Below are 26980 nucleotides of genomic sequence, written 5' to 3'. Positions count from 1 at the left end.
GGAGGCGATGCGACAACCCCGCTGGACGCAGCGGGCGTGTTGCGGTGATTCCGGTCTGCATGGGGAGGGATGCAATACCTTGTGTGGATTCCGGTGCGCAGGTTTCGTAGGAAGCGTCACGCAAAGGTACGGTGCGACGATCTTCGGGACGGCGACATTCTCGGGTGCGACGACGATTCGCAGCGCAGCTTCGATCGTCTCTCGCGGCCCCTCGATGCGACGACTCTCGCAGCGACGTGATGCGGTCCGCAACCAGGCGGTGCGACGATCTCACCCAGTGACGACAGGCTCGGCGACGATACTCGCAGTGATGGTACTTTTCCCGCACTGGAGCGATGTGTTCCGCAAGCGAAGGATGCGTCTGTTCTTGCAGCGGCAACATGCGCTGCGACGATCTCGATCTTCGCGGTGGCGGTAATTTCCTCGCACTGATGGGGATGCACTCCGCAAGCGAGCGATGCCTGAAACTTGGTAGAAAAACTCAGTTTCTTCTTGTCCAGCTTCCCAGCCAACAGGTACAACTTCCAGAGGCACCACAACTGGCCCAAGCACTCTAGGAAGGACAGAACTCTCTCAATAGAGTTCAGGGGGAAGCTGGGGGGTGAAGTCCTTTTGTTCCTGGGACTTCTTAACAGGGAGCCAGCTCCACTCAGGCCCTTGGAGATCTCTTCAAGCAAGGGGACACAGCTCAAAGCAAAGTCCTTCCCCTCTCCTTGGCAGCAAAGCAACTGCAGGTCAGCCCACAAACACACAGCTGGACAGTCCTTCCTCTTCAGTCTTCCAGCTTTCTCCTAAGCAGAGGTTTCTTCTTGATTCCAGGATGATCTCATTTTCTGTAGGCTGGTGTCCTGTACTTATACCCCTAAAAGTCTTTGTTCCGTTTGTGCAGGAGGACTCTGAGCCCGGTCTGAACCGGTTCTGGGTGTTACTTGAGCACTTTGTTTTCCTGGCCTCTCCTTTACTTTCAGAGAGAGGGGCAGGGTCGTCAGCCGCCCAGCAGGAGGTGGAGTCAGCATTCTGCAAGGCAGACACAGCCCTATTCAGGCCCAGGTGCTACCCCCTCCCACCACTCTCGATGCAGATGAAGCTATTCAGCCCAGGGATGGCCCACTCAGCTTCTGGGAGCCACCCAGCCCCTGCCACTCACAAACCAGACAGTCAATTCACAAACAGGCCAAGGCACACAGAAAGGTCAGACAAGAGAGCAGCAACTTTCTAAAAGTGCTGTTCTCAAACACAGGATTTAAAAAACACCTTTCCTAAAAGAGGTGTTATTAAATTCTGAGTTCAGGGATACCAGACTTTTATGTCCGATCTTGCTCCTATGGGAAGATATGCAGGTAACCACTGTACACAGCATTCCCCATGATAGCCTATGGGCAAGATAGCCTTACTATAGTGAAAAACGAAAATGGCTTTAACTCACTACCTGAGCATGTCACCTACACTACTACATGCTCTACCTTTCACATACACTGCACCCTGCCCAAGGGGGGTACCTTGGGCCTTCCATATTGGTGTCCAATGTGTACAGAAAGGGAAGGGTTAGGCCTGGTCAGTGGGGACACTGGCCAGGCTGACATGGCAGTTCACAGACTGCACACAGGCACTGTGGTGGCAGGCCTTAGACACCATTTTAGGGCTACTCATGTGGGTGGCACAATCAGTGCTGCAGGCCCACTAGTAGCATTTGAATCACCAGCCCTGGCACACTGAGTGCACTTTACTAGGGACTTTTTGGTAATACAACTATGCCATTCATGGATAACCAATTACACTTACAATTTACTCAGGGAGCACTTGCACTTTGACAATGATCAGCAGTGGCAAAGTGCCCAAAGCATCTAAACCAGCAAAAACGAAATCCAGCACAGCATCAAAAACACAGGAGGTAGAGGCAAAAAGACAGGGGATGCCAGGTCTAACACTTGTTCTTTCTGGTTACCTCACATTTCAGTTTTTATCTGGTGTCTCCCGACCTTATCTCAAGTGCTACCTCTTTTCTGTTTACTTGACCTCTATCTATTAGTATATTATTATTTTTAAGTCTACCTTTGTGTCTCCCCTCACCTCCACTTGCTTTTCATCAGCAGAGTTCTAGATTGCCTTGTAGCTAGAGAGCAGTACACACAGAGACTATTATTTCATATGATGAAGTGATTAAGACCCTCGGAGCAGTGCTTTGATTTTCACTGTTGCAACAAGAATGCCAGAAGTGAAACTTTACTGATTTTTTGGGATTATGAATATTTGGCATAGAAGGCTACTATTTCAAGTGCTATGTACATTTGTCTTATTTTTTTAATATGCACAAGTAGACTATATGCTCTTCATGTCGTGCCTTTCCTACAGAGAGGCGAACAAGCTGGTAAGGCACTGAAAAGTCCAAGCTTTATTATGTTACCATTTAAATAAAGGATGCTAAGCATCTTAACTATAAAGTTGTTCAGGCAGGATTGGAGTGGTGGGCAGGATCTCTCTTCATCAGGGCCACAAATTTCTTAAGATGGCACAGTCTGGAACCTCTGTCACTCCACAGTGCATGCGTACAGCACCAGCATAGCGGTGAAGCGAAAACAGCTGATTTTTCTAGCTGTAGATGGATGACATATGTAGAATACGTATTGTTCCGTGTTTTTGAATCATTTTTATGGGGAATATAGATAAATAGTTTAACTTTAGTAGGTAATTTTTTTGTTCTACTAAAATGCTTTTTTGTAGGTACTTTTGATATAGAAACATTATGCAAAACGTTTCAGGAGCAAAACGTATCTGTCCTGGGCAGCATCAATTAATTTTATATCTTAATTGCACATGGACCAAAAACTTGTACTGCCTATGTGCAGCCAAAGTGTTTAATGCATACAAAAAAAATGGAAATATGGCAACTCCTAACAGCACGGTAAACGGGACAAACCGCTCAGTACGTGCCATTAGTCCCATATAGCATACGATGGTGTATTTTATATGGCACTGCGTAAAGCTTGCAGCTACTGCAGAACACTGAAGAGATTGAATAACACGTTTTCTCTTATCCTGGCAGTTTGGCATCAGAGTACCAATTTACCATAATGTTGTTGCCAAACCATGCTCTTGGCTGTCACTAACATTAGAAACTTGTGCCAGGCTCCCTGCCTGAAAATGTGCAGGAGCCAAATGCAAAAAGGCTACCAATGCAAAGCAGAGCACAGATAACATACATTTTTTTCTCTACTTCCCATCAAGCTTCCGCACATTTAAATTCAAATGAAATAATAACTCCATAACCTTTTATTAGTTTCTGTGACCGTTTTTTTCAAGAAAAATCCCAGCAAGGTTTTTCATAAATTCTTTGCAGTTGTTTTTCTTTACACAGTTATGAATTCTTCTGTGCGTTCTTTAAGTTGCATATTTGACCTTTCAATCTAAACACTTTAGATAACTGTGCTAGACTAACACAGATTTTAAATTATTCCTAACTGGCAACTTGTTTCACTTTTCAGGCGCCTATCGGCGGAGTAGAGAACTATGATTGTGAAGGTAAGGCTGTAAGAATGTTGGAATCTTCCTTTGAATAGGTTGCTAATATGTTGTAATCAATAGGTTGCATGCTTTTTCATGAATGAAAAAGCAAAATGCACAGTTTTTAAATAACATGAAATAAATGCATAAGCACATTTTCCCCTAGTATGTATAGATCTGTTGTCCTAAACATAATATTCAGTATGTGCCCACATTTAGAATATTGCATGATAGTGGATGAGGACCCAAAGGATTTTAGGAGTGGGACACTAACCTCATTTGTTGAAAGGGGTTCTATAGCTCATGTCACTCTATCATTTCACATATAACTAATTACCCAAAACACTGATACAACGTATAGGAAAGATTTGACTAGCAGAAACGATGAGAATCGAAACATTTATAACTCAAGTTTTCATCGAACTAGATCAGGAGAGCAAGGTTATTTTATTGGCATTTTGAAGCAGGAGTAGCTTGGAAGTAGGACTGATCCTTCTCACTGTTATTGTTTCAAGGTATGGGCATGAAGCAGGAAAAAAAAGTTTTTTAACTTGCTGAATGTCTAGGGGGATTGGTAATACAGCAGATATTTACGTTGTCCCAAATGGATTACTTTGAGGGTAAGGCATCCAATCATGAATTTACATTTCCAGAGGTAGACAATTAAGTTTACCTGAAGATTATTTGTGGTCCGAATGCATGGTAGGTTTTACGGGTGTCAAATATAATTTTTAAATACTTCCATGAGGGCATGTATGTCCTTCTTCAATGTAGCTTGAGACATGAATGTTGGATTGAAACTTTAAAATGTATTTTTAGAAAGTAAGAGGGATTTTACCTTTGGAAGAAGTTAAAGTCCTTAAAGGGCAATCTGTGCGATTGTGTCAACATGAGTTTGAGAGAGCTGGGTATTGAGACAGCTGGGTATTGAGACAGCTGGGTATCCAAAATGTATCCAAACTAATTTAAATGCGTAACTAGAGTTGATCCTTTAGAACACCTCTGTTACATGGATGTGTGCCACTCCACACTTGAAACAACTTCACACCAAGAGCTGGACATTCATGATTCTAAGGGACTCATTTATAGTCCAGCATGAGCACAAAAATGAGTGGTAGCTGAGTTATTGCATGTTCTTGGTACCCATTAAAGTGATGTGCAAATAGTGGATCAATCCTACGAATTTTCTCAGCGTGTCACCACCTCCTAAAAGCTTTTAGTAGCACAGTACTGGATCTGTGTATTGTTTTGCATGGTAACAATTTTACTGTCGTTTTTTTTATTTCTCTCCTACCCAAATGCGAAATCATGATATTGCCTCTCGATTTTGTTCCAATCTTTGTCTGACCTCTTTAGAATGTCATACCTTGTATTCTCAAGATTTGAGCTACTGTAGATGGGCGTAGTAGTAAGTCCCGACCAAACTGCCAGACACCCAACATTGCTTAAAAAAACATGTACAAAAAACTATTCGTCCTTTGGACTACCTTCTGCTACAAGGTTGCAAAATTTTGGAATTGACTGCTTCCAAACTTTGCTTGCGTTACGCCTCAGACTGCTCCAGACAAACATTGAAACACCTTGGATGCTCTTTTCTTAGTTCTGGGGTCATCGACACCCTTCATTCCTTCTTCCCTTTTCAGCTACCTTCTTTACTGCTCATTTACCAGTTGCTGTCCATGAAGGTTTTTGCTTTTCTATACTTGCTTCAAATGATATTCCTATTTGCTTTAGCCCCTTACAAATAAATGGAACAGTACATTGTAGCTGACCTGTAAGGGAGCGTGACTTGACTTGAAGTACACCTTTCATCGTTATAGTCAATTTCAATACTATGTGCCGAGTCCAAATCTGTTTACAGTGAACTGTTATAAGGTGAGTATAGCAACAAGACAAGTAATGCCACATCTGCTGTCACTCTTGTCTCTGATTCTGAACATATTTTGATTAAATATAGCTTAACACTGTCCTAATGAATCTGATCTTTAACTTCCTGAACATGATAGTTTGTGTTCAAGCAAGGAGCAGCACTAATTGAGAAACCTACTGGCTTTCTTACGTTGTTTTTCATTTGGAACCCCTCCATAACTATACCAAAAATACCAAGAAACCTTTTCTTCTAAAAATAAAAAAGCTTAACCACCATTGACCTCTTCTCCACAAATGTCTGCAGTACTGTGGCTACAGTTCATGTTATTTCCCTTGATTGGCTTAATTGTGGCATTTCTGCTTCCTTTCTTCTCTTCTTTACAGGATGCTTCTAGGGTATCTCCTTTGTCAGCAATCCAGTTACACCAGTATCTCTGGCTTTGATGTTAACAAGGCCCTGAATACTGCAGCTAATAGTCTTAGAATGCCCCGTTGAACTAGAATGACTTTCACCGCCATGGTTATCTGGTGCAGCTCCTTCATGCTAATTCTTTAATCTGATACCCTTCTAGCTGCAGATTCCTTACCTTAAACATGCAGCGAGTCAGGGGCACTCCTCGAGGGTTGAGCGGACCGGTACCCTTGATGAATGTGTGACTATAGGGACGGTCCATCCCTGAAAATGTTCCTATGATGTCGGTAAATTGATCTAAACATCAATTGACCATACAAGGAAAAGGTCCTCAGTGTATAGTCTGTATGTAAATGTGCATGCTTTTTAAAAAACGATGTGATTTGTACATGCCATTAGGCTGTTTATTATAAGTAGGAGGGAACACAAAGGTCCTGAAGAAAGCCAATTGACCTTTCGGGGCAGTTTGTGGCTGAAACATTACGACCAATTAGACACTTGGGACCATTATAACCTAATATAGTGTCACTTTTCATACTTTTAATCTAGCCCCTAAACCAGTGCCATTAAATAACTTTTCCTGAGGTTATTTTAACTCACCAGGATCCCCTGCCTTCACTCACAGTTAACACAGAACTCTACTTACAAACGCGTTGAGTCCACTCACACACCTTATGTGTGTGAGTGAGGGTCCAATGATGAAGCAAGCCACAGGTGGTACCTGTGGGTGAGGGCCCAAATAAATAAACACTCACTCTCTCACACCCACTCACTCTCACACTCTCTCACACTCACACTCACTCTCGCACACTCACTCACACACTCTCTCACTTTCTCACTCTCGCACACTCACACTCACTCTATCACACTCACTCACACACACTTACTCACTCTCACACTCTCACTCACACCCACTCACACGCTCTCTCACACACACTCACTCACACGCTCTCACACACACACTCACTCACACCCACTCACACTCACACTCTTACTCACTCTCACTCTTAGTCTCCTTTTCTGTTTTTTTGCTGTTGTGTGGTTGCTTTCTATGCTGTCTTTCTTTGCCAAAGCGCCGGGATGCTCCTCTGGAGTCGCCGTGCGCTATAAAAGAAATAAAGTAACATAACATAACATAACACTCGCCCTCACACTCTCCCACCCTCTCTCACCCTCTCTCTCCCTCACTCTCACAAACTCACTCTCACTCACATTCTCTCACATTCACACACACTCTCTCTCACACACTCTCACACTGCATGCAATTTATGATATTCAAGATATTTCCTCCTTTAGATTGTTGAAGCATTTTGTTTGGGAAGAAGATGATTTATCTCCTGTAAAGACTTCTGACTCCTTAAGTTTCGGCTTAGAATTATCCCCAGGCGTTATACTGGGTCCTGACATTTTTGGTGAGCAGTACCCCTGTGCCCCAGTTGGGGGCATGGTCCACCCTGGAAGTGATGTACATGCATGGACGTCATTTAGGGGACGCCAAGGGTAGCAACTGCGACCTCTGGCTTGCATCTTGTGACCCTGGCCCTGCCCTTGTGAACCCTAGCCTCAGAGGTGGTAAAATCAGTACCTAGAGTGCAGTGACTATGGTCTCCGACCTCATTATTTTCGGCATTACAGGGATTCATAGTAGAACACCAGCACTTTTTTTGAGCTGCACTGGGATTTATCACTATGGATTTTTTGCATAGCTTCTTTCTGACTCGGTGGTCCATACTGGTCGCCCTGCAAAGTGTCAACCCAAAATCAGTGTTTACTGCTTTTTTTCTTTTTGATTTTGTGGAGTTTAATTGCAACAATGTTTGTACATTTTGAGCTCTGGGTGCCACCTCTTTGGCAGGACTTATTAACCATCTCGGCACTGCTTGCATGTTTTCCTATTGAGGGACTGGCTGGTACACCCATGCACACATGCACAATTAAAATCTCACATTTACAGCCTTCCGACAGTGCCATTGCAGTTTTCGGCTCTGTGGTAGGCCAAGGAGGAGGAGGGTCAATCGGTAGCACAAGCGAGGAGGTAAGAACTGGCTGGAATACGTGATTTGTCTCCAGGCCTATCTGAGCTAGTGGAGCCAGTGAATGTAGACAAAAGCTCCTAATATCAGAGGCTTAGAATGGATTTGCTGCAAAGACCAAAATCGCAGAATCCAGAACTACACATCCACCAAATGTGAAGTGTAAACACACGCAAGGTGTAGTGCTGGTCTCTGCACGTCGACTTGGGTGCGTTAGGCTGAAGCAAGTAATGATGCATGCATAATTTCTTTCCGTTTAATTTAAATTATGGAAAAGAGAAGAGTCCATGAATTTGTACGCTTAACCTCCTGCACAAGCACTGAGAAATACAGTACTGGTAAAAAATACCTGCATTTCCCAGAACATGTGCAGCAGGGGCTTCTGCTATAACCTGCTTACCTTTACAGCACCCACCACGGCGGCGAGGAGGGACAGATTAAATATTAGTCTGTGATTTTGTTTCTCATATTGCCCAAAACACCTACTGCCGTATTTAGAAGCATCGAGTGATCCCAGCTTCGTGTCCCTGACCAGCCCGTTACATGGTAACCATTAGCTGTGCACAGGGATCCTTGAGGGGCTCTTTTAGGCCCCATCAGTGTGTGTTCAGATCTTAAATAGGAAAAAAAAGAATGGGTTACACAAGAGATGTCCTGAAAAGCATAGCCTCCTCAATATTATTTTTGAGGTTTATTTAACCATGAGCAATGTGAACATCTTAGGAGAAACGTAATGAGAAACTGGATTTAACCCAAAATCGTTAATGTATGCCAAATTCCCTTTATTTTTATTAAATGAATAGTCCCACCACCCCTAGTCGACTACAGGCATGGTGCTTAAAGATTTGCTCTTTTTATCATGGCAGCGCTTCACTAAACTGGTAAAACAAGCTGCTTAACATTCCTTCAAGATAAGCCTGAAGGCTGTTCTACACAGCTACCACTTTGAGAGCTTTTAAAAGGTTATCTAAGACCCCTCAAATCACCATAAGTGTTGCTTCTATTAGGGCAAGTGTTTCACTTAAATAAGTGTGCACCATATACTAAGCTGGCCTCCTACACCCACCTTCTATACTCCTCCGCATCCTTCTAAGGAAGAACGTCTCCACCGCTCTAGAGAGTTACGGGTGAACATTCAACTATTTGTTGTGTACATTGGAGCAAAGAAGGGATGTGCTGTACAAAAGAGGACCATCTCCTGATGGGCTATCCTCTGCATTAAAATCTGTTAAGCTTTGGCTAAGAAACAGCGTCCTGAAGGCCTCAGAGCTCATTCAACCAGATCTAAGGCAGCCACCTCGACCCTCCAGCGTAATGTCCCTGTCCTTGACAACCGCCAGGCGGCTTTGTGGGTATACCTGTGTAGTGTAGTTCCTATATTCCCAATAGGCTCTGCGCATTGGAATAATATAAACAGCAGTGTAGACGTGTGACTGAGGTCGACTAGGTCTCTACTGACTATATTAGACTTAATTAGTTTTGCCAGCTAGCTCAGAGGTCACTAGAAACTTTCTCGAATAAACAAGGAGGAGTTTAACCTCCCTGGATAGACAAGAAGGGATTATCTTCTGACCACCATAAACATGACAACTTTGCTCCCTCAGAATAAGAGTGTATCTCTAGAGTCGTGTGAAAACAATAGACAGCTATTTTACTCAGTCAATCGTGCATACTTAGTTTCACCAGAGTGCAGAGAATAGAGAGACGGGCGTTTTCAATAAAAGGTGTTATTTATTGAGCAGTCTTCTTTCTCATGCAAGACAAATGAATTGCCACAATTGCAATACTCATAGTAAAGTGCGTACAGTAAAAGGAGTATTATGAAATAATACTGTAAAAGCATTGATATGGTTTCTTAGCCATATGATACTTTAAAATGGATAAAATAGATACATACATATATACATTGACTAACGAACTCAACTGGTGCTTCTAAATGCGCCTACCCCGGTGTACCTGACCTAAGCCTAATACGTGGGAAGGAGTAAGTAAGTAGCAGTTTAAGTTAAGTTGGTTTTGCCAAGAATCTGAATCAAGAATTCTCTTTAAGGGTTTAGTCAGCTCCGTACCTGGGTAATAGAAAGCAGGAGGTCTGGTATCTCTCTCTCAGGACTCGATATCCCAGCAACCCGCGAGGGCGGCTGAGAACACCGGAGCTGGATTTCTCGGCAGGAGAAAAGACAGCGTCTCTCTCAGTGCGTCAAAAGGGAGGGGTGGTGTCTGTGGGCTCTCGTATCAGCTGGGCTCTCGGGCAAGTAGATAGCCGCTCTGCTCCAAACCACCGTGTGTTTGCTTAAGGCAACGTTGGTATATTTATACCTGAAAGGTGCCGGGTTTGACGTAAGGTTGGACATAAGACGTCAATAAAGATGTCACTAAGAACTGGCCGTTCTTACGGTGCTCACAGGAGTTCTAGGACCAATCAAAACAAAAGCCATGGGGATTTCCCAGGTTGCTGGAGGTTTGTTTTGTTTAGAGAACTCGTTGTACTTTCTAGGAGTCTGGGGAAGTAGCCTTTGCTTAATGTGGACCGCATGGGCTACGACTAAATATGGATATGATTCTTATGCCTTTATAAGGATATTATTTATTATAACCACATAAGGGCATAAATGAGGAATATCGAATTAGGGTCCTAGATAGAATTACAACACCCACTCCACGATCTAATGTCCCTCATTACTTAAAACTAAGCTATAGTAAACATATAATGGTGCATGTGTTTTCCAACCCACCCCAAAATACATAGTTTGCATTTGAAATGGTATATGGTAAATACACGAAAAATGAGTATTGGTACTGTACGCCTTTCAAGCAGTGGTATCATTCAGTTAAAAATGCATATATATATATCAGCTGAATGAATTGCGAAAATAACACATGAAATGGCTCTGAATATAGAAGAGAAGGTCGAGACCATTTCATCACATAATAATACAAAACGCTGTACATGTGCTAGAGGCTGAGGTAAAATATTGTCTCTAGAGTCCCTAAAATAGAAGCTCTGTTCTCTAAGAATAGTTCTACTTTAAGCAGAGTACATGTGCCAGAAAAAGGTAAATATTTTGGAATAGAGAAAAAAAATAATTTCGCTTTCAGGGGAAAAAATAGTTCCAAATGTTTTCAGTAGCTTTTGTTTATCAAAGCTGAAGGCCGAATTCAGAGTTCAGGGAACGCTGTGTGCTCGTTTGTTTAAAAAGTTATTCTTTCTGTTCGGGGGAGAACATCATTTCAGACAGACTCGCAAAAAATCGGTCTACCGCATCAGGTGAAAGTTCGACCAAGTTTGAAAATGCTGCAACAGTGCAGTCGTGAGAATGATTGCCATCATCGATGTCGGGATCAGCAATGCTCACTGAAGGTTGTACCTGGTTGATGCTGCTCTCATCTCGTACTCCACTGCCACATAGTCGTAGTGGTGAAGTCTCAACGAATGCCGTCATCAGAATGGGTAGCCGCTGGGGACAACACGATGCATGAGTGGTTACCGGACCTAGCAAGGTATCTGTATCCATTGGTACTGCTGATGGTAGTGTAAGACAGATGTCCAACACGCATTCTTCTCCGCATAGCATACATCGAAGCACAGATAAGATGCAATTTTGCCAGATTGGTCTGAATGAAAGAAACCAGGTCATATTCAGATCTCTTAGCCGGGCTAATCCGAGGACTTTAGTTATGCGGTCCCGGTAACGTACTGCTAGGATCGTTTCTTCCATTGTTGCTGGAGTCTTGTCTGCGACTTGGCTTGCCATATCGGAGCAGAAGAATCAAAAATCAAATTCCTGCTACGAGTCCCAAAAGTAGAGGTAGGCCACCAAAGACAGAATGGACAAAATTGGGGAAGATGCCCAGAACTGTTTCAAAGGGTGCTAACAGTCCCGATAAAATTGTCTTAAATACATGTGCGATGCCACTGGTATCTGACATGTTTAAGATTTGGCTTAACATTTCTACGAAATGCACGGGGCAATTTGTTGATAAAAGGCAATGTATCTCTGCCGTTGTCCTTGCAACTTGCAGATCCTACGTTTCTCTAGACGAGGTCAAAGGCACGGTTGTCTGTAAAAGAATAGACTTCATTCTGCTTAAAGTATCAATTCGAATAGAAGAGCTATTACGAGGCCATATTGCCGCCTCCATATCTGGATTGCTGTTTGGATACAATACTTGCATACAGCAAGTGACCATGGAACTAACGCTGACGAGATAGGCTTTCCCTGGCACCATGCCACAACAGCTGTGGTCCACTATTAGAATATAGCTCCCGTTAGAAAGCCGTCTAAAGAATGGCTCTATCTGTGTTGTAGGAGTGCCGTGCAGGTGACATGAAAGGTTATTCGAAGACCCTTCGCAGGCCCCATGCAAGTTAATACCTTGACACAGAAGTGTACCGCTTAGTGATCTTTTACAATTTTTACCACTAAGAAATACATTCTTTTTCTTTTCACTGTAACATGTGTGTGTATAAGGTAGTTTCCATGTTGACTTGATGTACCCTTTACCCAACCTTTCATACTGGCCCGCTGGTATATACTCTTGGCAATATTTAAATTGGAAAGTTGTTATCGGAATTGTGATTATTCCGTGTATTATCCATTCAATGACAGGTCTTTCTGACATTGTCAATGGTTATCTCTCAAGTTTTTCAATGCTCAGAATCGTATAGTCTGCTCCTTTTTGTGCCAAACTGATTTGTTTATCAGTAAGGTTAAAGATAGAGAATAATGACGTTGTGTTGATTAAACGCCATGGCACATAGCCTGAACGCAGATTTTGCAACGTCCAGCCAAGCTGTACAGTAGAACGTAATTGGGACTGACCATGTTGTAACATTTGTAAGTCCTGCTCTATTATATCAATAGCAGATGATACAATACTTTCCAGTGAATATATTCTGGAGGACAGTCATTAACCCATTCTCCGCAACGGAAAGTGATTTTTCCAAATAATACGATCAATTTATCGTATTTTTTCTGCTGTTTCAATTTACATTCCTTTCCAAGCTTCGTTGTACGCAGCGTATATACCGGCCGCTATGGAACGTTTTTGACACGGTTTGCGTGGTCCCAATATGAAATCACGCAAGTCAGCACCGTCTTTAAGTAAAGTCAAATGTTGCTTAATTTCAGGCAGTGTGGATTTCTGTAGCCATTCGAGGCATAGTTTCCCTACACTGTATGTTGTAACTATCCCTGGATGTTGTCTCTGGGAGTATCTTGGGTCTGGCCTGGTCATTTTGAACCCCTGTATTTTGTTCAGGAATCTATCTTGACAGTTATTTGTGTCTGTGGGCCAGAACAACCATTTTTTCCAATCAGGATGTGTTCTGTTATGGTATAAAATATGGGATACGTCTATCTCCATATCAGTAGTGCTATTACTATCAGGTATGGGCTTTGGAATAGACGGTTTGTTTAAGTCGTTAAATTTGGCTAGGCCAAGACAGGTAGTTTGTTGAATGGTGTCATTCAAGAATATTAATTGTTCTGGGCAGGCTCTAAATAATGCTTCTAGGCCTTGGACCTGCCATTCTTTTGTACCCCAGATGGTGTTTGTTTCAATGTTGTTCTTCCAGAATTCAAAACCAAATGTAATCATTTTTTCATAAAATGTTTCAGAATAAATCAATTTAGTATTTGTCAACATTGTTTTCATTCCTGTCTTATTTAACATTTTAAAATAAAACGTTTCTGCATCACTTGTGTTAAACCCTGAGAAGTATGGGAATTTCTCATAAAACGTTTTTGAGCTGCTTTTAGGTGGAGTTGCACAATGTTCCCATTGATTATAATTAAAAACATTTCTAGGCTGTGCAGATTTATGCAAATAGTGATGGCCGAAGTGATTGTAACAGTACATTTCTTCATAATTTGATGAACCCTGTAAGTAATCATGTTCTGTAAATTTTGCTGACATTACTAAATCTGACATCATATTATTTATATTTTCAAAGTCCCAATCATCAGAAAAAGTATTTGGTTTTACAAAGTCACTTAATGAAACCTTAAACTGGTGTGGATATTTCAAGAGCTCAATCGGGCCGTAGATTTCATAATCCGTTTTGTCCCATGCTACCCCACCGGGTATTGGATTGACTGTGACGTTCACTGATGATAGTTCTCTTTTCTCGACGTGAGATGACTTGTGAGGCTTTAGGACCATGTTGATGTTCTGACTTGCTGTGTCCATTGTACTGTATTTTCCTTCAATGAATTTTCCCAAACAAAGAACCATGATGAGCCAAAGCAGGAGGAAAAGTACACCTAACACAATCCAAAATTCAATCCATGGAGAAATCAGATAGGTTTCTTTGAGTTGATGAAAGGGTTCTGTTACTTTGTCTTTTAAAGTTTTTGTTGCTGGCGTTTCTTCAGGCTCGCTTGGATCTTCAGAAAAGTCATCAAAATTGATGAAGTAGCCAGATGCAGTTCTGTCAATTGTTGGAGTTGCTTCCGAATTTTCATTTGCTTTTGGATTTTTCTTTGTTTCACTAGCATAGTCTGAGGCTACATCGTTGTAGACTGGTGTTTCTTGACGAACTGTTGCAATTTGGGTTTCAAGAGGCACAAGTTCCATGGCATTGTTGCATAGTCCTTTTTTATTCACTGCAGGTTTATCGAATGTGATTAGTCTCTCAGTTTGAACCTCTTGTATTGTAGCAAATTTTGGTACTCTGCTATTTCTTGGGAGTCCACTGGGCCTACTACTTATTATTGGCCACATGATTGTGGTTTTACCAGGTCGATGGATACAACTCGGTTCTCCTTTTTACCAGCAAGGGGCGGTAGTACAACTGATCTTGTTCCGCTGACAGCTAAGACGGGTACTGCTTTTCTGTAAGAAGGCCCAAATTCCTTCTTTACTGCGATCTTCTCTCTGACCAGATCCCCAATCTTTGGAATCCAGACAGGTCTTGCTGGGACAGGTGGTTTTTCTTCAGTGGCTGTTGGCTGTTGCTTTAACTTTATGTTGCTCAGGCTTTTTCTTGTTTCATTTAAGTCCTGTAAAACAGCCAAACGGTCTTTGATATCAAAGCATTTTTCTTCTACCACTGAAGTCTGACTATCAAGGTCCTGAATATGCATTCTAGTACCGAACAATATTTCGTACGGACTGAGACCTTTTAGAGAATTTCTTGGCAGATTATTAAGACTACGTTGGACACTTGTTAAATGTTGGACCCACCCATCACCCGAACCTAATACCCTCGCCGTTATAGATTGCTTTATGTCCCAGTTTTTTCTTTCCACTACCGCATTTCCCTCAGGATGGAAGGGACAAGAGTACCGCAATTCAATGCCCATGCTTGCCATGGCCTCCTTATAATCCCGAGAGCTAAAAGCAGGACCTTGGTCAGAATGTAGCATGGCAATTGCGTATATGCCGATAAGGACTTGCAAATCTTTTATAACAGTTCTGGCGTCAGCCGAGCGCTGGTGTCTACATTTTAAGTGAATCTAGTCTTAAATATAAACGGGGCGCATTTTTGCATATAGATAGCCGTATGCTTTCTAAGAGAAGGGTCCTGGCATTACTCCGGTCGGTTCGCTACTGCGATCTCTGTTGCAGTTTGGGCAATCCTTTGCAAATTTGTAAAATTGCAGGCTCATCCCCGGCCACCAGTATTCTGATTGTAATTCTTTCAGAGATTCCTTGATCTCTCGATGCCTTAGACCCAATCCCATATGTGCGTCTGCTATTAAAAAGACTCTCCTGTTCGTGTTTGGAATTACTCTATCCTCCACTCCATGGATTCGAGCAAAAGGAACGGAATTTGCGTCTATTATGTATGTATAATTGAGTGGATAGTTCACAGGTAATGCTGCACAGTCGCCTTTCAAAGACGTTTTTACCGCCAGCATTGTTTCCCCGTCTATGTATTTTTCTGAACGCTTTTTTGTGGCTACGGAAGCCGGTTGAGCTGCTTCCGCTGTGGCTCTGTGAGCCAATGAATTACCTGCAACGTCAACGCCATCACGTTGATGACTCAGTGTATGTATCACGTGAGTCTTTTGTAGGTCTTTCTGCAAAAGAACTACCTGTTCCCAAAGCTTCTTATGCTTTATTGTGGCACCTGTGTCATCTTTGTAATCGTTTTGAACCCAGTTCTGCAAGTTATTATTGTAAGATTTGACGCAGTAATGCGAATCGCACACTATTAGTGTGGGGAATTCGCGATCCGCAATATCGAGTGCCATCTTTAAAGCTCAGTTCGTTGAGCCGAACTATCTTTTACAGATTGAGTCATAGTTACCAGTGGTCTCAACTTTCCTTCGTGCCACCGGCATTTAACAACCTCGCACGCAGCACTGTAAGCTTGCTTACCCCCAACCGCGGGTTGTGCTGATCCATCTGTATATATTATACAGGCGTAATGTTTTAGAGGCAGAATCTCGATTGGCAGAGGATAGTCTAATTCATATTTTAGATTTTTTAATTTTTTAATTTTCGGGTCAAAATAGTATTTACGTCTTCTGCAGCAAGAGGATTTTCCCGTTGTATCCATTTTGGATCTAATGCCACAGCAGTCAAATTGCATGGGCTTGTTAATGCCTCAAGGGCTGATTCTGCTGTTTAAAACAGTTATTCGTCTGCCTTGGGCTCTTTCTTTTGCTGCAGCACTTTGAACCGCTATTATAATCTTTTCAGTAGAACTGAATTTCATTTCAGCTTGTGTGTACAAGTGTGATTTGTATGCTATTGGGTCAGTTTCTCCCTCATTAGAGGTTAGGTACGTGAATCCGCATCTTCCTGGGATGACTCGGATTACAAGGTTGCGTATGTTTTCGCGTGTTTGCAATTTTGTTTTAGCTAACATGTCTGTTTGCAATGATCTTAAAATTTCTGTGTGTTTTTGAGTCCAATTGATTGGTTTGAAATCAGGTTTTATTAATTCATAGAGAGGTTTAACCCTCTGCATAATTTAGAATGTATGTTCTTCCGAAATTCAGGAAACCTAGTATTGATTGAAAGTTCTTCAGCGTTTTAGGTGCTTGGAGTACAGCACACTTCCCTAAGTAGTTGTCTGCTAGGCTTTTGCCTTCACTTGATAGTTCATAGCCTAAAAATAGGACAGTTAGATGGGCAATTCGTCACTTTTTAAAGTTGAATTTGTAACCCTCAGCTGCAAACCCAAGTATTCTGGTGTTCACTCTTTTCAAGTGAGTATCCAGGTCATCATCTGTGAGATAGATGTCATCGACATACGATAAGGCTTCATCATCATATATTTGTAGTAACAACTCTGTTACTCTTGCTTAGAATAATCCTGGGCTATTCTTGAATCCCTGTGGGAGTCGACAGAATTTTTTTTGTGACCCCATTATTGAGAAAGCGGTCAAATACCTGCTTTCAGGTGCAATGTTTTGACAAAAGAAGCCATTAGAGATGTCTAATGTTGTTTTGTATTTTTTGCGCACGATGTTATTCATTAGTGCTGCACTGTGTGAGTTTTGTACTGCAAATGTCTTGCAACATGAGTAAAGGTGTCTGTAGTCCAAAACTAGACGATATGAATCGTCTGGCTTGGAGACAGGAAACAAAGGATTCATCATTTCTGAGGTGCATGTTTCAATCACCCCCTGGTATTCAAGTTGATCTAAGATCTCCCTGACTTGTTTTTTAGCTTCTTGTTTAATTGGGTACTGCCTATGTGCAGTGGGTTGACATTTTAACTGGATTTTGTGAGGAGGAGAGTCCTCATCACATCCTACATGATTTTTATATAATGCAGGAGCTTGGGCCACTGCCCATTTTCTTGCAAGTGTATATTTTTTATGAATTGGAATATGATTTGAGAAGGCAGGCATAATCATTTCTTCGCCATGAGGGCACTCCCTGACAAACTCTGATGGCCAGTCTTTCTTAGCTAAAAGGATGTCATAGCCTTTCGAAAGGTTATGCCAAAAGAGACCCCTTATTTTCCTAGTCTTATCTCCCTCTATACGCAGTGTTATTTCGTATATTTCATGAGGTTTGCTAACTCTGGTATCTGCAGTTTCCTCTTGAATGTATTCATTCGTGTCCACTGTCTCCAGAAGATTCATCAGGATCTTGCGAGCTACGGTCACTTCTGCTGCGCTGTCTAGCATTGTCTGGGCCCACTCTCCGTTTTTCAGTTGTGTCCTCAGTGTCCTCGGCATGTTTAATTATTTTAATACTGGCTACCTTCTTTCTTGGAAATTGTAATTTTTTACTTTGATGAGCAGGTTCCTTGTCTTTGGACTTGACGTGCTCTTCCTTGTGTTCTGACCGTCCTCTTCTTTCCGATTTCTGTGAGGAAGTCTGAAAAGCTCGAGAGGGACGTGTATCAATATTTTGATACCTGTCAGGTTTTCTTAATTTATCCCTATCTCTAAGGTTGTATCTTTTCTCAGAGGGCTCCCTCTGGGGAGACTTGTGTCCTCGGTCCGGAGATCTTTCTCTCCATTGAGGAGACCTTCCTCTGGACTGGAATCGTTTTTCTTTGGGAGTGGATTGTTTATTACCATCCCAACTCTTTTTTGGAGTGTTTAAATTATTTTTAATAAAAGTTTTTTCAGGATTTTCAGTTAGTTGGGGTTTTACTGGTTTCCCATCCAAACTATCTCTTCCTAGTTCTTCATAGGATTTTTCTATGATTCTGGCAAGTTCAAAAGGTTGTTCTGCTATATCTGTTTCTTTCAATTTCTAGAGGTAAGTTATATCCTCTATTGCCAATTGAACTAACTCTCTATATGCCTTTGTTAATTCTTTTATTTTAACTAGGAGTTCTTCGCTTGACATTTTATCAATGTCTGGGTGTGGTGTGTAGCTGGCTAGAACCGGCCACGTTGCTCCTGGTCTACCTAGTGGACCGAGTCTGGTGATGTGATTTTTATGTTTTAGGGCGCCTTTAAACCAGAGCAGGTGCTCTTGGTAATTTAATGGGATTTCAACCTCCTCGAAAGGAGTGTATTCATCCGGAGGTTCCTCTATTTTGTAATAGTGGAAGTCGTGTGTCACAGCATTTGCTGCTGGAAAGTGTATCCATGAGTAGAATACCTCTGTCTGCCGATATTCATGGGCCTCTACCACGAATATGACTGTACCACCTCGTGATGTCAGTCCATTTTCTATAAGTTTAATAGTTATAGTTCTTCTTATGTTGACCGGAATCTATATAGCATTCGGTTCATTTTCATTAAACCCTGCAACATCGAAACCCGGTTGATTCACATTTACTGCAGCTTCACCGGTTTCGTTGCTGTCGCCGTTAGTAGACATTGTTTTAATGAGAGTTTGCAGAGCAGGTTTCAAGGGAAACAAAGATTAGGTGCACAATATTTTGGAACACTGTATCCTTCAACGTTGACTAAACCAAAAACTATACATAGGAATCTCTTCTTACTAAGTTCCGGCGGATTTTAACCTTTTACCCACTCCAGATGTCTTTTGGAGTATTTACGGGAAAAAGGGGTCTGTGTGAAAAAGCACGACTGAGTTACTCTAGTGTCTTGCGTTAGATTATCGCCTTACCAAACGTTGGGCGCCATATAGTGTAGTTCCTATATTCCCAATAGGTTCTGCGCATTGGAATAATATAAACACGCAGTGTAGACGTAGGACTAAGGTCAACTAGGTCTCTACTGACTATAGTAGACTTAATTAGTTTTGCCAGCTAGCTCAGAGGTCACTAGAAACTTTCTCGAATAAACAAGGAGGAGTTTAACCTCCCTCGATAGACAAGAAGGGATTAGCTTCTGACAACCATAAACATGACAACTTTGCTCCCTCAGAATAAGAGTGTATCTCTAGAGTTGTGTGAAAACAATAGACAGCTATTTTACTCAGTCAATCGTGCATACTTAGTTTCACCAGAGTGCAGAGAATAGAGAGACGGGCGTTTTCAATAAAAGGTGTTATTTATTGAGCAGTCTTCTTTCTCATGCAAGAGAAATGAATTGCCACAATTGCAATACTCATAGTAAAGTAAAGTGCGTACAGTAAAAGGAGTATTATGAAATAATACTGTAAAAGCATTGATATGGTTTCTTAGCCATATGATACTTTAAAATGGATAAAATAGATACATACATCTATACATTGACTAAAAAACTCAACTGGTGCTTCTAAATACGCCTACCCCGATGTACCGGACCTAAGCCTAATACGTGGGAAGGAGTAAGTAAGTAGCAGTTTAAGTTAAGTTGGTTTTGCCAAGAATCTGAATCAAGAATTCTCTTTAAGGGTTTAGTCAGCTCCGTACCTGGGTAATAGAAAGCAGGAGGTCTGGTATCGCTCTCTCAGGACTCGATATCCCAGCAACCCGTGAGGGCGGCTGAGAACACCGGAGCTGGATTTCTCGGCAGGAGAAAAGACAGCGTCTCTCTCAGTGCGTCAAAAGGGAGGGGCGGCGTCCGTGGGCTCTCGCATCAGCTGGGCTCTGGCAAGTAGATAGCCGCTCTGCTCCAAACCACTGTGTGTTTGCTTAAGGCAACGTTGGTATATTTATACCTGAAAGGTGCCGGGTTTGACGTAAGGTTGGACATAAGACGTCAATAAAGATGTCACTAAGAACTGGCCGTTCTTACAGTGCTCACAGGAGTTCTAGGACAAATCAAAACAAAAGCCATGGGGATTTCCCAGGTTGCTGGAGTTTGTTTTGTTTAGAGAACTCGTTGTACTTTCTAGGAGTCTGGGCAAGTAGCCTTTGCTTAATGTGGACCGCATGGCCTACGACTAAATATGGATATGATTCTTATGCCTTTATAAGGATATTATTTATTATAACCACATAAGGGCATAAATCAGGAATATCGAATTAGGGTCCTAGATAGAATTACAACACCTGCACACGTTTGCCAAGCATTATTGCTTGGCTAATCAAGTCCGTAGAGAAGGCTTCATCGGCTGCTCGGATGTTCAGGACTTTATGGTTTAAGCTTTTCCGCAGTCCCTTCGCTGGGGATGGTATTGCTTGGGCATCTCTTTATGGTAAGCAATGTGCAACTAGATGTCTCTAACAGATGAATGTGTTAATTACTTTTGGTAACGCCTTATCTGGTAGAGACCTGATCTAGCCGTACATTCCTTACTGACCCACCCATACTGCACACACTGTGGATAAGTTCTTCATGCCAGGGCTGATCCCTTTCGGGGCCCTAGTTGTCTTTTAACACACCACTGTCAGTTAACTACATGGTCTGCGCTTCTGGCATGGAAAGCCATGAAAAGTACTGACGTCAGTGCACAGAGGGGGCCCCTCCATAGATGACGCAGACGTCATGATGATGAACTCGATGCCTACGACGTCATGTGGAGTTGATAGGCGCCACCAGCTGGCACGCAGGGGTGTTGCTAAGAAAAATCTTTCTTGGTCCAGTTCTAAGGCAAGGAATACGCAGCTGGATCATGTCTCTATAAGGCATTACCGAAGGTAGGTAACATGTCCATTTGGTCGCCCTGTCCCCACCGGCGTGCCTCCAGGCCCTGCAGGGTCAGTAGTTGACCCTGCCAGTTCTCCACAGGCAGGTCCGCCCCAGGCGCTAGTCGAACTACTTAGATACGCAGATGGAGCCATCGGCACCATTCCCATTATAATCCCTAAGTCTGACACAGAGCCGAAAGGGCATCATCTGACTCTGGCGCCAACTGGAGTCATGCTTTCCTGGCTGGAGTCTGAGCCCTGTCCCTATGGGCTAGGACTTGGGGAGGATTGGGAGGGATGTCTGGACCCTGAAGAATGTCAGTCCCTATATCCCAACATGGACTGGAGTGAGGAATTGTCAGACGCCAGTGGACTGGACACTTCCCAAGACACTGGTATGCTTCCTCCCCCTCCAGTGGCAGTCCAGATTAAAGTCTTGACAGAGGAGCTTCAGCTGGGAGTGACCCCCTCAGAACCATTTCTCCCATTTAATGATGCCCTTATGGTTGTCCTGCTTGAGGCTTGGTCCGTGCCCAGCACAGGGGCCCCTATGAGCAGGACAATTTCCCACCACCATCGCCCTACCCCAGCGGACCCCCATTTCCTCACACAACATCCTACCCTGACTGGCCAGGGCTCTACTTGCCGTGTAAATCCTGGTGCGTTCTCTCCAAGAAACACACCTTGTTGGCTCCCACTGTCCCTTCCTCGGCCAGTTTAGCTAGTGTTAAGTTTTTCATGCAGGTTTCTCTAGAGGTTCATAAGAGGTTGCCTTCCCAATGACTATGCCCTCCTCTCACATCGACCTGTAGGGGAGATACGTGGGGATTGAGGGCTGTCTGGAATCTAGACACTACAACTTCATATCATCCTACATCACCCAGCAGATGTTGCACTCAACACTGCAGGCACTACCCTAATAGTGGGCGATTTTAACCCAGTGCCAGACTGGAGATTTCCAAGGCCTCCCGGCCGGGCCGACCTACACACTCTTTCCAACTTGCTTCATGGGACAACTCAATGGGTCGAATTTGATGCCTGGAGATCATGGAACCCCTCACATCAGTGGCGCAAAAAACAGGGTCTAGAATCGACCAGTTTTGTCTCTCAGCCAGTAACCACCTTTTATTACAGTCCGTTCGGATCCTGCCCAGAGGCATCTCCGATCACGCGCATTTCCTCTTAGAAATGGAACCCCTATGCTGGGCACCTTAAATGGCCATCTTTCTGCCATGTCAGCCTTTCTGCAGGTGCCTGTTCAGCCATCCCTCTTCAAATCCCTTGTTGCGCATAGGTTCTTGAAAGGTTTGCAGCCAGTTTCCTCCTTCATCCTTCATCATGCCTCAGCGGGCCTTTAACTTGAACCTCTTGTTTTCTGATGTGCACCCCATTTGATTCATTGCACACTGTCATCTCAGGCTCCATATCATCAAGACTGCTTTCCTGTTGGCAATTACATCTGCTCGGAGAATCGGTGAGCTTCAGGTATTTTCATCCAAGCCTCCGTACCTGAATATCTAGAGAAGCTGTTTCTAAGCAGTACAGCCTCCTTTCTACCAAAAGTTGTCACTCTTTCATGTAGGCCAGTCCATCACCCTGCCTACTTTTCATGCTCTGCCACATCCCACCAAGGAAGAGGGACTTCACCATCTGGACCCAAAAGGTTGCTGTCATTCTACCTTGACTGCACGAGAGCGTTCCGGGTAGACTACCAAATCTTTGTGGGGTATGTCGGAGAAAAGAAGGGAAATGCTGCGCAGCATTGGAACATCTCTGCTACGCATTGGCCATGAAGCAGTTCCCTGAGGGTTTGCAAGCTCATTCCACCAGAGCTAAGTCTTCAACCACTGCTTTAGCATGCGGAGTTCCAGACCTGGATATCTTCCAGGCAGCAACCTGGTCTACACATTCATGTAGCATTGCTGCCTAGAAAGTCAGGTCTGTTGGGACAGGCACTTTGCTGCTGAAAGTATTGCTTGGGTATCAATTCTAAGGTAAGGAATCTTCAGCGACAAGTCTCTATCAGTAACCCACCCATCTTCCCCAATCTACGAAGGGATTTGCAGAGGCAGGGCTGTTCCCCTTATAAGGCCCTAGTTCTCTACACAAGTTGTCAGTGTTCTCCGTGCTCCTGGCATGAAAAGTTGAGAGAAGAAACTGACGTCAGCGCCCTGGGGTGGTGCCAGTATAGGCAACTCACATGTCACTTCTGGCGCAGACGTCACCAAGTATAGCCGAATGGTGCAACCTACCGGCGCGCAGGGGTACTACTCACTGGGGATGATTATACAGTAAGGAATCTGCAGCTAGATGGAATCTGTACCAGGTAAGGCATTACCAAAGGTAAGTAACTTTTCTTTATGCTTGTCACTTAACAATAGGTTTGCTGTACCTATGTATGCAGTAAACAAGAGAGAAGAGCAAAAACAGTAAAAGGGTAAACTGAGGATTTTAGCGTCTACCATGATGATAGCACCATTGTCTTTCATTCTTTGTTTGTCGGCTCTGGGAGAAGATATAGTTAAATGATTTTGTGAAAAGGTAGTTTGTAGGTCTCTGCCTAGGTTGGCTGCGCAGACATGCGTAGTCGAGCTGGCGAGATTTAATGACTTTGAGTATGTTTCACTAGCAAGGTTAAGCCCCGCCCCTCTTTTCCATTGGCTGGCGTCACCGTTCATGCTATCGGTGGACAGCCATTGGAAAAGAGGTCCCAGTGACGTACTTCTTTCTCTTTTAGCCCCGTCCCTTTCAGACTGGCTTCCTTGACTTCCTGCTGGCGTAAAAGGTTTCTTCTTTATGGGGCCATCTGTTTCGGTCCATAAAGAAGATGATCAACCTTTTACGCCAGCAGCAAGTCCGGCTGAGGCCGTCCAAGTGGGAAGGCTCTGAAAGAGAAATTTCTTTCATTTTAGTATAATCGCGGCACCCGCGCTTTACTTCTAAAATGTTACAAGCAAAGCGCGAGTGCCGCGATTATACCAAAATGAAAGAAATAGAAAAAACATCTATTTCTTTCATTTTAGTATAATCGCGGCACCCGCACTTTACTTGTAACATTTTATAAGTAATGCCCGGGTGCTGCGATTATACCAAAATGTGTCCTCCAACACACTCCACATACCAACCACTAGACCACATCACCACCAACACTTTGACTAAGAACTCGACTCGTGTTCTTTACGCCCTCGGTTCTGGAGTTACTTGGGGAGTGAATGACAGATGAAGGCAGAAAAGAGGGGACCCGTCACACTACCGCACGGCTAATTAAATGCTTGAATGACTACAGCTGGTATAATTTACACCCTTCCCCTCGGGCCTTTTGCGTAGCAAGTCTTAAAGGAGCTAAAAACCGCCACCTCCTCCACCCCCAAACCCGGGGAGCAGATACATTTGTGCCCCCTCCCCCCCGAATATAACTTGTGAGAAGCCAGTGGGAGCTGCAGAGGACAGCCGCAGGGTGGGGGTCAGGCGGGCACCACCCCTCCCCTAATCCTGAGAATGAAAAGCAATAGCGCCAGGTAACCTCCACCAACCAGCCAATTAGGGTGAAGCCCGCGCTAACTCAGCCTCCCACACAGCCCCTACCCTCCATGCCCCTTTATAGCCCGGGATGTCTCTGCGCACGAGCACACTTCGCCCTAGAGCGGAGTGCATTCACTGTAAACTGTGAGTAGCAAGGTGGGGGAGTAGTACAAACGTGCAGTAAGTAGACAAATGGGACACACGAGCGCACTCCACTCTAGAGCGGAGCAGTAAAGTAGGGTGAGTTGTGCACTCTGGGCTCTGGCGTGTAGGTAAAGGGAGGGGCGTGTGAGCCACATTGTGTCCTCGCTGCAGCTGCGCCCCCTGGCTGCCCTGGGAAGGCGGTGCGCCCCCACCAGGCAGGAGGACAGGTGGCAGTCACAGGCGGGAGGCAGTGGGGCTGGCTGCACCAGCCCCTCCTGCAGGAGGGTGTCACATTCCCTTGGCCCGCTAGCTGCCCCCACCAGCCTCTCTGCCATGCCAGGGCAGCAGACTGGGCATACTCCGTGCAGCAGAGGGGGGAGCCTGCCTCAGAGATGCCAGCAGTGCAAAGGAGGTGTGCAGGGAATAACATGAAAGTAATGCAGTGAAGTAGGGAGACCCGCAGGGTAGCTCCAGTGACCCAGTGACCCTTTAACCTCTACAAGCGGTGCACGGGTGGGGGGCAGGGAGGGCTCTTCATGCTACAAGCCGCGCGCACGGACCAAGCATGTCCTAGACTGCCCAGGACTGCATGGCTCTGCTCGGAGCCTGGCAGACTGCGCATGCGGAGCTCTGACTGCAGTAACCTTGGCTGGGAGAGCGCCCATTAACCCAGACTGCGGTAAGTACAGAGCACGCATGGCGTCTGCACGGGGCCGCCACAGAGGGGAGATGGACCCGTCCTGTCGCGCCAGGAGTGACCTGCTGCTGAGTAAAGGATCCAGGCGCCTGGCTCTGCTCGAGGTACTCTTAGATAAACGAGCTGAGCTTATACATGGCTCTTCCCTGCCACCCAAGTTTAAACTCATGCGCAAAGAATGAAAGAGTAAGCATTTATCCTCGACATAAAACTAGAGGAAGAAATACCCATCTGCTGGAAGAATTTAAACCAGAAAAACAGGGATTAATCCTGGCTTCCCCACTTGAGCAAACTGTATGATCTTAAGCAAACATTTTATTTTGTTGCGCCTCTTTCTTAATTAATACATAAAAGAGCACCTTGGAATGCCAGAGTTCAGAACGTGCGCTGTACAAAAAGCCTAACATCAATGAATATCTGAGGGACACCGGAGCCCCTCATCACAATCTACAGGGGGAGTGGGGGGCACCATTTTGCCTTGCGCCACTGGGCTCACGCTCAGCTCATGCACGGGCTCCAAGAGCAAAGCCGGACCCATTACACAGCACTCTCTGTTAGTTGATAGAAGAGCTCACCTCTGCTACAGAGGAGAGCTCTCTGATACACTAGGGAAACGAAGAGTAAGTAGATAGGCTGATGTGCCCAGGATAAAACAGTTTGGTGGTTTGATGAACTCCGGTTTCCTGATGCCACAGCTGACAACTTTAGGCGGTGTTCAGTCATACTGGCACTTAGAGGGCAAGAACTCTTAGGAACTCGGGTGGCGGATCCCTGCTTTGATGGGAAAGTGAAAACCCCTCTGTAGTTCGCTGTATATAGCGCCAACTTAAGAGTACGGACAAGGTGGGCATTATGTCGATTCACACGTGGTAATTCTGGGTCTGGAAAGGGGGTGTTACATACAGTGTTAAACAGTATGTACATAATGTGCTGCATGGCTAAATACTTTAAAGTTTCCTAAAGGCAAGACCGTTGCATTGCAAATGATTGTTGTAAGTGTTTAAAGTTTGAGGTTGGTTGGCTCAACTCCGATGTGGTTCCAGGGTTCCTGCAATGTAGGACCCATTGCCTTCTGGAGACCTTTGCGGTGTTTCTGCCTGTTGAATGGGTATGGTGCCATCAATTTTAGAGATGGCGACTGAAGGTTCTTAATGAGTGCATTGTAGGGCAACCATTTACAAGTATACTCGGCCTTTGTTGCAGTAAGCTTTCTTGGCAATGCACAGAATGCTGACTTTGATCGTAGAAATGAAAGGAATGCATGGAAATCGCACAGGGATGGTTTGGTGTGCTTCAAGTTTCTTAATTTCAGGTAGATCCGGACGGCCTGCATTTGGATTCTTGGAGTTTGATGTGTTGTGGCCTGGGTGAATCACATTGAAATAGTCTAGGTCAGTTATTCTTAACTTGGG

The 26980-nt window shown here is 44.0% G+C and overlaps 1 protein-coding gene across 2 annotated transcripts in view; it reads left to right on the top strand.

Annotated features, from left to right (window-relative positions):
* The window catches only part of C4_1H6orf52 (chromosome 4_1 C6orf52 homolog), a 287362-nt gene that overhangs the window by 248555 nt on the left and 11827 nt on the right, over positions 1-26980 (top strand). For both annotated transcript variants that reach the window (XM_078688091.1, XM_078688090.1), the window contains exon 8: positions 3483-3519. In XM_078688091.1, coding sequence (XP_078544217.1) covers positions 3483-3519 — 37 coding nt within the window. The remainder of the gene's footprint in view (positions 1-3482; positions 3520-26980) is intronic.

Source organism: Lissotriton helveticus, chromosome 4_1 (assembly GCF_964261635.1).
Source record: "Lissotriton helveticus chromosome 4_1, aLisHel1.1, whole genome shotgun sequence".
NCBI classification, from domain to species: Eukaryota; Metazoa; Chordata; class Amphibia; order Caudata; family Salamandridae; genus Lissotriton; species Lissotriton helveticus.
The sequence above is the reverse complement of the archived record's forward strand: the minus strand, read 5'-3'. Positions and strand labels throughout refer to the sequence as shown.